Genomic DNA, 11,518 nt, shown 5'->3' with positions numbered 1-11,518 from the left:
TCCGGAGCCTGTGCTCTGCAACGGGAGAGGCAATAACAGTAAGAGGCTCGCGTACCGCAAAAAAAAAAAAAAAAAGTTTCTGTAATAATAAAATTGAAAGTAAACTAAATGTCCAACAAGAGACGTCTGGCAAAACAATTAGTTTAAACAAATTATGGTACAATGAGGAATACCAGGTGCTCATTAAGAATGATCGTGCATATTATTTATTGACATAAAAAGGTATTTAGGACATTGCTGAGTGAAGAAAGCAGGTTACAAGTCAAAGGTGAAATCCCTGTCTGGTATGTATGCATTTGTTTACAAAATAAATCGTGGGACAAAAGCATATAAACCTTCTTTGGAAAGGAAAAAATCAGGAATGTTTCCCTCTCGAAACTAGAAGTTCTCTCCTGATCAGTAATGCACTTGCTAACTGAAACAAGTGAATTCAGTCCTTGACTCTTCATTCCTTAAGCCACTGACATTCTAGGAGTTAAAAATTTTAGTGCTAATAAACTTCGTGGTTATACACATTTAAACCCTTTATAGAATGTAGTTATTCCTTACACATATGCAACATTGCTTAGATAAATACATATTACATCAACTATAAATTACAAAAGAATGGCTATTGAGAAAATAAGGGATTCAAAAATTAGTTGATAAAAGTGATACAATAAGTTTTCTAAGCCTTTTTGTTTAGGATACATTGCATCCCTCTCTTCCTCCTGCAGTGGAATTTTTTTAAATGATTTCTGGCCATTTTTCCTGAAACCCAAACACATAGCAAATCTGCGTTTGTTTTTTGGCTGTGCCTCGTGGCTTACGGGATCTTAGTTCTCTGACCAGGGATTGAACCCAGGCCCTCGGCAGCAAGAGCGCAGAGTCCTAACCACTGGACCACCAGGGAATTCCCACATAGAAAATTTTTTAATTAACTTTTTTTCCTACCGTAATGGATGTTTGTTCTTGCCTGCCTCAGTAATAACACTTTGGGAAAATTATTGTCTGAAAAATGAAACGTTTGTGTCCAAAAGAGTTCATTGAAGCATTGTTTACACTGGTGAGAAACCGGGAACAGCACAGATGTCCCACAACAGAAGAACTAATTAAACTGGCGCATCCTTACTTACCATGTATTATAGAATCAGTTAAAAGTCATGTTCTCCCAAAATATTTGGTAGCACAGGAAAGTTCTCATTCTGTTAGGAAGAGGGGGGAAAAGATACCAAACTCTTAATATAATTTGTCAAAACAATTATAAAATGGTGCATTTTACTGTGTGTAAATTAGATCACAATAAAGTAGGGAGGAAAAGCTATCTTTCAGACAGTATGAGGCTCAAATATAAACCAGTGCTTCTCAAACCTGTGTTTCAAATCCCTTAGGGATCTTGTTAAACCGCAGATTCTGATTCAGTAGGTCTGGGGTGGGGCCTGAAATTGTATTACTAACAGGTTCCCAAGTGATGTCAATAGTACTGGTTGGAGACCCTGCTTGGAACAGCAGAGGTGTAAACTCTGGACCAGTGCTTCTCTGCGTGTGGCCTCTGGACTGACTGTGGCAGCAAGACTGGAGAGGTGGTTAGAAATTCTCATTATCGGGCCCACCCCAGAACTACTGACTTAAAAGCACTTGTATTAACAAGCACCCCAGCTAATCCTGGTGCACACTAAAGTTCGAGAATGCAATATGCATTGAAAGGCCTTATTGCAAGTTGCAGCAAAATATCAGTTGCTTTTCTCTGGTTAATGAGATTTGGGTGATTTTTGTTTTCTTCTTTGTATCTTCCCATAGCTTACAAAAATAGTGATGTTACATGTTTTCTTTCAAAATGAAAATAACTTTTAATTTTTTTTCTGGTTATAAAAGTAATATATGGGTTCCAGTTCTAACATGACGCTGAACTGGTACCACTCCAGGAGTTGCCCTCAGGTGTTTTTCACTCATGGGCTGCCTCCTTGCAAATCTGAGCAGGCTGTACTGAAAAACCCTGTGATGGTTAATTGTATGTGTCAACTTGACCGGGTTAAGGCATGCCCAGATAGCTGGTAAACTATTACTTCTGAGTGTGTCTGTGAGGGTGTCTCTGGCAAAGATTAGCATGTAACTCAGTAGACTGAGTTAAGATGATTCCCACCAATGCGGGTGGGATCATCCAATCCACTGAGAACAAAAAGGTAGAGGGAGGGTGAATTCGCTCTAAGCTGAGGCGTCTATCTTCTGCCCTTGGATGTCAGTGCTCCTGGGTCTCAGGCCTTCAGACTCAAACTGAATTACACCCCCAGCTTTCCTAATTCTCCAGTTTGCTGATGGCAGATCATGGGACTTCCCAGCCTCCATAACTGAGCTAATTCCTATAACAAATCATATATATATATATATACCTCCTGTTGGTTCTGTTTTTCTCCAAAGTCCATTTTGGTACCTAAAGAACCCAGGATGACCTAGGATAGTGGATGCGGCAGCCTTGGTTCTGAATGCTGCAGAGAAGATCACATGGACCTGTAAAGAAATCCAGATCAAAACTACGAGGGACTTCCCTGGTGGCACAGTGGTTAAGAATCCACCTGTCAATGCAGGGGACACAGGTTCAGTTCCTGGTCCGGGAAGATCCCACATGCTGCGGAGCAACTAAGCCCGCGCACCACAACTACTGAGCCCGCGTGCCACAACTACTGAAGCCCACTCTTCTAGAGCCCGTGCTCCGTAACAAGAGAAGCCACCACAATAAGAAGCCCGCGCACCGCAACGAAGAGTAGACCCGCTCGCCACAACTAGAGAAAGCCCACACACAGCAACGAAGACCCAACGCAGCCAAAAATAAATAAATAAAATTTATTTTTAAGAAAACAAAAGGGCTTCCCTGGTGGCGTAGTGGTGAGAGTCCGCCTGCCGATGCAGGGGACACGGGTTCGTGCCCCGGTCTGGGAAGATCCCACATGCTGCGGAGCGGCTGGGCCCGTGAGCCATGGCCGCTGAGCCTGTGCGTCCGGAGCCTGTGCTCCGCAACGGGAGAGGCCACAACAGTGAGAGGCCCATGTACCGCAAAAAAAAAAAACTACAATGAGGTATCACACTGGTCATAATGGCCATCATCAAAAAGTCTACAGCCATCCAGACTGAGGGAGACCTGGAAACTTAGGGCCACATGAGATACAGCCACAGCTGCAACAGCAAACACCGGAAGCACCCGGGAGGCCGCGGTAATGCTGGTGGCATGCATCACCACAGGATCAACTTCCACAAATATCACCCAGGATACTTTGGGAAAGTTGTTATCTGGCATTACCACTTAAAGAGGAACCAGAGCTTCTGCCCAGCTCTGAACCGTGATAAATTGTGGAACCTTGGTCGGTGAGCAGACACGGGTAAATGTTGTCAAGAACAAGATGAGCTGCTCCTATCATTGATGTGGTACCTTCAGGCTACTATCAATACAATGTTCTGAGGAAGGAAAGCTCCCAAAGCAGCCTGCATCGTAAAGGCCAAATTCTTCAGCAGAAGAGCTGAGAAGATTAAGGGTGTGGGTGGGGCACGTGTCCTAGTAGCTTGAAGCCACCTGGTAGAAGATTCATTAAATGTTAACAACTGCTTAAAAAAAAAAAAAAAGTCTACAAATAATAAATGCTGGAGAGAGCGTGGAGAAAAGGGAACCCTCCTACACTGTTGGTGGGAATGTAAATTGGTGCAGCCACTATGGAGAACATTATGGAGGTTCCTTAAAAAACTAAAACTAGAACTACCGTATGATCCAGCAGTCCCACTCCTGGGCATATACCCTGAGAAAACCATAATTCAAAAATATACATGCACCCCAATGTTCATGGCAGCGCTATTTACAATAGCCAGGTCATGGAAGCAACCTAAATGTCCATCAACCTAAATGTCCATCAACAGAAGAATGGATAAAGAAGATGTGGCACATATATACAATGGAATATTACTCAGCAATAAAAAAGAACAAAATAATGCCATTTGCAGCAACATGGATGGACCTAGAGATTGTCATACTGAGTAAAGTCAGACACAGAAAGACAAATATCATATGATATCACTTATATGTGGAATCTAAAAAAAGGGCACAAATGAACTTATTTACAAAACAGAAGTAGAGTCTCAGATATAGAAAACAAACTTATGGTTACCAAGCGATAAGGAGGAGGTGGGGGAGGGATAAACTGGGAGATTGGGACTGACATATACACACTACTATATAAAATAGATAACTAATAATAACCTGCTGTGCAGTACAGGGAACTCTACTCAATGCTCTGTAACGACCTACATAGGAAAAGAACCTTAAAAAATAAAAGTCTACAAATAATAAATGCTGGAGAGGGTGTGGCGAAAAGGAAATCCTCCTACACTGTTGGTGGGAATGTAAATTGGTGCAGCCACTGTGGAAAACAGTATGGAGGTATCTTACAAAACTAAAAATGGAGCTACCATATGATCCAGCAATCCCACTCCTGGGCATATATCCAAAAAAGATCCAAGCACCACAATGTTCATTGCAGGACTATTTACAATAGCCAAGACATGGAAACAACCTAAGTGTCCTTCGACAGATGAATGAATAAAGAAGATGTGGTATATATACACAATGGAATACTACTTAGCCATAAAAAAGAATGAAATAATGCCATTTGCAGCAACATGGATGGACCTGGAGATTATCATACTAAGTGAAGTAAGTCAGATGGAGAAAGACAAATATTATATGATATCACTTATACGTATAATCTAAAAAATAGTACAAATGAACTTATTTACAAAACAGAAACAGACTCACAGACATAGGAAACAAAGGGGAGGGTTACCAAAGGGGAGGGGGGAGGGATAAATTAGGAGTATAGGATTAACAGATACACACTACCATATATAAACTAGATAAACAAGGATTTACTGTAAGCACAAGGAACTATATTCAATATCTTGTAATAACCCATAATGGAAGAGAATTTTTAGAAAGAAATATATATATATATATATCTGAGTCACTTTGCTGTACACTGGAAACTTACACAATATTGTAAATCAACTATATATCAATTAAAACTTTTTTTTAAAAAAAGTGAAAAAAAAAAAGATCACATGAAGATCGTCCTTTCTTTACTTAGGAATCATTCACTTGACCCTCTTTCATTAGAAAGACTGACTTTTCCAGTCTGGCCCTAGACATAGTAATAGAACACAGTCCTGTGCATCACGAGAAGAGATCAATCTCGAATATGCTGTGTCTGCTGGAACAGTTAAAACTAACAAAGAGCATCTCCTCACGGCCTATTACATGCCACGGAAGGCACTGAACTCCTTTGCGGGAAGTTGATTCTTGCAGTATGTATTTCTTATTCCCGGCCCTGTTTATGAATGAACTAGTGATAGACACACTCACACCTAGGGAACATTGGTGTCACTACACTGCCTTATACTTAAGAGTAACGTGTGCACACATGGTCACGCGGCAATAAATGACAACACTGTAGAACAGTTTTATGCAACAACATGCTTCCTACAAGTAGAATATGTGTTGCAACAATGTCAAGAGTATTTAATTTAAAAATAATAAATGAGGAGAATCGTTGAGTTTTGCCGACCCCTTCAGTTGTAAGGAATTAAAATGCTCAAAACTGGTGGCCACAAGTTCGCGTCGGGTACCACCAGAAAGCCTCCATGCAGCCTCCACCTGACCTACTGATAGGCACTCTCATTAGTGACAATTTACCTGTGGAGAATGAGGAGACAGTTTTCCAAGCCGCTGAGCTGTGGCTAGAGTTGAACACAGAATCACCTTCACGATATTTCTCAACCACATCAAAGTGGATGCTCTTGGAATGACTGAAGAGGAGATGATGATTTCCATTAAAGCATCTTCTGAGGAGAATTGTAGTCTCCTGATAATGACATCTTGAGAGCAGGCAGTCAAGTTGCTCTGAAAAACAAAAAGGAATCAGTAAAAACAAGCCAACTCCAAGCTGCCTTCAGATCTGCAATTACTTTTACTGGTCCAATGCACAGCAAGATTTCCAAAGACCCTTGGCCATGTAAGTGATCAAAGCCCTGGAAGAGACCAGAGTGTCCAACGGACCAGCAGCGTCCTCATCTTCTTGGGGCAGAGGAGCTCTGCACCTCCCGCAATCCTCTCACCCCATTTCATTCATTCGGTTGCCCCACACATATTTATTGATCTTCTACTAAGTGCCAGGAACTGTTCTAGGTGTTGGGGGCAAGACAGTGTATAAAGCACCAAAAATCCCTGCCCTCATGGAGCTTACACGCTAACGGAGGAGATGGATGCTACACAGGATAAATAAGAAAAATATAAAGTATGTTATGAAGTGGTCAGTGCAAAGGAAATAAAGCTAAGAAAGGGGATAGAGGTCAGGGGTTAAATTCCAGTTAGGGCAGCAAGGAAAGGCCTCACTAAAAGGCAGTATTTATGTAAAGACTTTTTTAAATGTTAGAGGGACACAGGGGAGAGAAAATACAGCCGTGCGTTGATGATGTCACGAGTATTAATTTACCAGGTGCCAACATGCGTGTGCCTGCATGTGTGTGTTCATGTGTGATGGACATGCATGGGAAGTGGCTCCACAGCCTGACGGGTCAGGGTGAGGTGTCTGGGACGGAGACTGAACGTGGACCAGGGCAGGACAGGCTCTGAGCCCAGCCCTAGACCTCACATTTGGCCAAGAACAGGGCCACGTGCCGCCAGCTCTGGGCAACAACAGCGACACCTCCTCCCAGGCTGGACGGCGCTGTCTGGGAGGAAGGATGGGCCCCGGAGATTGTAGAGTCTCCTGTGTCTGGCCCTGTGGTATCAGGGACTGGGGACAGCACAGGGTGACCGTGGGCTCCATGTCCCCCACCCCCCCCAGCCCAGCCCACCACCTCTGCCACTTTCCACTCTCCACGGGCAGATGGGTCTGGTCTGATGAGGATTTTTCCAGGCTGGGCTGGTGGCCTGACCCGGCAGTGGCCATGCGTCCAGGGCAGGGCCCATTCCAGGGGAGATGAGGTATGTGCTGAGCCCCCGTGGCCGGGGGGCAGGGGGCAGGGAGCAGCTTTAGCCAGAAGCAGGTGGAGGCTGGGAATGGGGAGGTCAGCAGTGCCCTCAACGTCACATCCTGTTTTTGGAATGGGCCCCAGCATGTTCTTTCCTTTGGACTTGGTCCAGGCCAGTGTCTCCCCACCCAGGCCCAGTCCCAAGGGAACCCCAGCACTCCCAAGCATTAACCTAGGGTTTTTCCAGGCTGGGCCAGGCCCCTGAGCCAGTGTGGGTGAAGGATACCTTTCCCACCCCTTCTTGAAATCGTGCCAGGGATCCCCATCGGCCCCCATAGCTGAAGAGGACAGAGTCCTGGCACGGCCCCCACCAGCCCCACACAAAGCCCTGGGGACTGTTAGGCCCTGGGACACCACCTGGGAAGCCCAGCCAGGCTGGAAAGGGGACAGTTCCACGATGTGCTTAAGAACACGGTCTCCGAACCAGTGAGGCTGGGCGTGCGGCCCGGAGCCGCTCTTTCTTGCCGCGTGAGTGTACCAAGTGGCTTAGCGCTCTGAGTCTCAGCTGCCCTGCTGCCGGCTCACCAGGAGGGCTAAGCGAGCTAACTCGCGCGATAAGTGGGGCGCAGGGCCTGGCCCGGAGCAGTTGCACAGGTGGACGAGTGGAATGGTGTGGGTTGGGCAGACTCCTGAAAAGGCAGAGAGAACAAACAAGTGCTCAACCTGGGAGTGTCCCCTCCCTGGCCGCTCAGGTCACCATTGGTCGTCCTAACTCTCCTCCCCTATGGGACAGCTTCTCCTGCCACCTAGAGCAGTAGGTGACTCAGTTCAGAGCCTTATGGGGGAAAAGAAGCCTTGCTTTCTATTTATTTTTTGCATTATGAAATGACACACTCATTACAGTAAATCTGGAAATTACAGAAAAGCAGGAAGGAAGCAGAAGCTTTTATTTAAGTCCCAAAGCCAGATACTCCTGATACTTCAAGGTTTTTCCAAAAGGGAATTTCTTCCAGGCTCGGACTTTTTTGTTCTCTGTAACATGGCTGGGACCTTAGCATTAAGACGCAGAGCCGGAAGGGAACTTGGAGGTCAGCCGGCCCAGGCTCCCCAGCTGACAAGCCAGGAGACTCTGGCCCAGAAGAGCTGAGCGACTGGTCCAAGGTTAGCAGTGGCAGAGCTAGAAGGAGAGTTACCGGGTGTCTGCTGCCTCTTAAAATACCAGTGCCTCCGGGCTTCCCTGGTGGCGCAGTGGTTGAGAATCTGCCTGCCAATGCAGGGCACATGGGTTCGGGCCCTCGTCTGGGAGGATCCCACATGCCGCGGAGCAACTGGGCCCGTGAGCCACAACTACTGAGCCTGCGCATCTGGAGCCTGTGCTCCGCAACAACAGAGGCCGCAATAGTGACAGGCCCGCGCACTGCGATGAAGGGTGGCCCCCGCTCGCCACAACTAGAGAAAGCCCTCGCACAGAAACGAAGACCCAACACAGCCATAAATTAATTAATTAATTAATTTAAAAAAAATACCAGTGCCTCCAACACCGCAGCAAACCTCGCTCCAGCCCTGAAGACGGGACAGTCACTTGATAGTGGACCTAAACCTTCCAGTTTGGGGGAATTTATTGGTGATTGGCGATAGAGGGAGCTCTGGGGCTTCCCTGGTGGCACAGTGGTTAAGAATCCGCCTGCCAATGCAGGGGCCACAGGTTCGAGCCCTGGTCCAGGAAGATCCCACATGCCACAGAACAACTAAACCCATGCGCCACAACTACTGAGCCTGTGCTCTAGAGCCCGTGAGCCACAACTACTGAAGCCTGCGAGCCACAACTACTGAAGCCCGCGCGCCTAGAGCCCGTGCTTGGCAACAAGAGAAGCCACCGCAATGAGAAGCCCGTGCACCGCAACGAAGAGTAGCCCCAGCTCACCGCAACTAGAGAAAGCCCGCACGCAGCAACGAAGATCCAACGCGGCCAAAAATAAATAAATTTATTTTAAAAAAAGAGAGAGAGAGGCAGCCCTGGTTAACCCCTTCCCTCATTTCCAGTTGGGGACACAGCCGTGGGGTGGGGGCGAGTGAGGGGATGGAAAGGGAGGTTGGCAGAGCCCAGCAAGGGGTGTGGCCCTGGGTCTGTTCTCAGGGGTGGAGCCAGCCAACAGGGTCACCCTGTCCCTTTAAGAGATGGGGAGAGCTAGCCCCTCTCGGCCATCCTGTCTTGTCATCCATCCCGGGCAAAATCCGAAAGGGAAAATGAAAGAGGGACCAGGAGGAACAGGTCCCAGCCACCTCCCAAGGTCCTTTACTCGGCTTTAACATCCCCGCGTCAGCTACAGGGCGAGTGGTTACGTACGGGTGAGAGTCTGGGGGCATCAGGGGCCTGTGGGACCTGTGAGGGGTGGGGGGAGTTGGGGGGGTTCTCGGGAGATATGGGAGGCTGGAAACAGAGGGACACCAGGGAGGAGATGGGAGAAGCTGGGCCGGCATTCCTGCCACGCTGGGCTCAGATGGCGGGGGACACCTAGGACACTGGGTAGAGTTATGGAAGCGGCGTTACCTTTGAGTCCGCTCCCCAATTTTGAGATCAGTTCACTGCAGTAAAAAGGGCAGGAAAATGGGCGGAGAAAGAAGGAGGTGGGTCCTTCTGGGTCTGCTGACTCCACTTCTCCCAGGGGTACCAAATTGGGTCTGACGGAGAGCTGGGTTTGAGGCACCACTCTTGCCCACAGAAAGCATCCTTGAGCACGAGGGCGCTGCTGGGTTCCCGCTTCTACAAATGCAGTCAGAGGCCGTGCGGGGTGGGGGGCGGGCTGATCTCCAAGGCCCTTTCCCACCAACCTGGACTCTGGAGGAGCAAAGGGTCCAACCCAGCAGGCCCGTGGGTGTCTGACTAGAGCACCAAAGTGGAGCTCCTCCCCAGCGCCCATAGTGGAGAATCACCTAACACTTCCCGCCCCGCCCCCCTTGCTAAGCCCTTTGTTCCCACAAAGTCCCTGTTAAACCCAGGCCTGGCTGACCCCCTGGCTCACCTCGAAGTTAGAGGAGGTCCAACTGACTCCACCCCGACGGGCACGGAGGGCTGGGGATCCCGATCCTTCAGCCTCTGACTGCCCGCCCCGCGTCCATCCCCAGCGCCATGGGGGAGTGGGCGTTCCTCGGCTCGCTGCTGGACGCCGTGCAGCTGCAGTCGCCGCTCGTGGGCCGCCTGTGGCTGGTGGTCATGCTGATCTTCCGCATCCTGGTGCTGGCCACGGTGGGCGGCGCCGTGTTCGAGGACGAGCAGGAGGAGTTCGTGTGCAACACGCTGCAGCCGGGCTGTCGCCAGACCTGCTACGACCGCGCCTTCCCCGTCTCCCACTACCGCTTCTGGCTCTTCCACATCCTGCTGCTGTCGGCGCCCCCGGTGCTCTTCGTCATCTACTCTGTGCACCGGGCCAGCAAGGAGCCGGGCGGCGCGGCCGGCGGGGCAGGGTCGCTGGGGACCCCGGGGCGCCCGGGGGGCCGCCGCGCGCGCCGCTGCTACCTGCTGAGCGTGGCGCTGCGCCTGCTGGCCGAGCTGGCCTTCCTGGCGGGCCAGGCGTTGCTCTACGGCTTCCGCGTGGCCCCGCACTTCGTGTGCGCCGGTGCCCCGTGCCCACACACGGTGGACTGCTTCGTGAGCCGGCCCACCGAAAAGACCGTCTTCGTGATCTTCTACTTCGCCGTGGGGCTGCTCTCGGCGCTGCTCAGCGTGGCCGAGCTGGGACACCTGCTCTGGAAGGGCCGCCCGCGCGCCGGCCACTGTCGCCAGGAGGCCGAGCGCGACAACCGCTGCAACCGCGCGCACGAGGAGGCGCAGCAGCTGCTCCCACCGCCGCCGCCCGCCCTGCCCGCCAGGCACCCGGGCCCCGACCCCTACGCCCCGCCCTCCTATGCTCACCGGGCGCCGACCTGCGACAGCGAGGGCGGCAGCGGCCGCAGCAAGGCATCGCTGGCCACCGTCCGCCAGGACCTGGCCATCTAGAGCTGCCTGGGGCGGGGGTGAGGTCAGAGGCCAGACCCCACTACCCCGGAGCGAGAAGCAGCTCTGCAGCAACTGTTCGCAGGGTCCCCTGCCCAGCAGATGACACACAGGGGGCATGGCCCGCCGGGCAGCATCCGCAGCTCCCAGCCAAGCTGGGGACATCTAAGGAACTAAGGCCGGTCCTTGGTGCCGTCATCCAGGCAGAAAGGAAGGAGGCTGGGGGGAGGGGGGTTGGGTGCTGAGAGAAAGTGGACAAGAGGAGGGCAGAGCTAGTGCAAAGTGGAGGGTCCGGTGGAGCCCGGGTTGTTTTACTGGGGACAAAAACAACGGTGATACCAGCATCCCTGGGGGCCTCTCCTTGTTCAGACTGAGGCGTGGCCTCTGTGTGGGCCCTCTGTGTATGTACACACACATGTACACATACATACGGTGTGAGCTGTGGGTGCCCAAGCGCACGTCAAACCTGTGTGAGCTCTTGCGTGTGTGCGCATGCACGCATATATCCTGGGAGAGCTCTGGTTGTGCACGCGT

At 50.1% G+C, this 11,518-nt stretch overlaps 1 protein-coding gene, 1 long non-coding RNA gene and 1 pseudogene across 2 annotated transcripts; 2 read left to right on the top strand and 1 right to left on the bottom strand.

Annotated features, from left to right (window-relative positions):
* Positions 1-1,115: 1,115 nt before the first annotated feature.
* On the bottom strand, positions 1,116-5,906 carry LOC132511394 (uncharacterized). Its single transcript, XR_009537611.1, has 3 exons — positions 5,711-5,906; positions 2,370-2,487; positions 1,116-1,184 (listed from the first exon to the last, which is right to left on the bottom strand). It is a non-coding gene; the product is annotated as an uncharacterized LOC132511394 (long non-coding RNA).
* Positions 3,090-3,538, top strand: LOC132511433 (large ribosomal subunit protein uL15-like; annotated as a pseudogene).
* A 3,400-nt stretch (positions 5,907-9,306) lies between the features above and the next one.
* On the top strand, positions 9,307-11,109 carry GJD3 (gap junction protein delta 3). The gene is made up of 2 exons (XM_060134569.1): positions 9,307-9,339; positions 10,117-11,109. Exon 2 carries the CDS (start codon positions 10,121-10,123, stop codon positions 10,985-10,987), a length of 867 nt encoding a protein of 288 aa, XP_059990552.1. The 5' UTR covers positions 9,307-9,339; positions 10,117-10,120; the 3' UTR covers positions 10,988-11,109.
* Positions 11,110-11,518: the final 409 nt, after the last annotated feature.

The sequence above is a fragment of the Lagenorhynchus albirostris genome, chromosome 20 (assembly GCF_949774975.1).
Source record: "Lagenorhynchus albirostris chromosome 20, mLagAlb1.1, whole genome shotgun sequence".
NCBI classification, from domain to species: domain Eukaryota; kingdom Metazoa; phylum Chordata; class Mammalia; order Artiodactyla; family Delphinidae; genus Lagenorhynchus; species Lagenorhynchus albirostris.
Note: the sequence above shows the minus strand (reverse complement) of the source record. Positions and strands in the feature narration are given on the sequence as shown.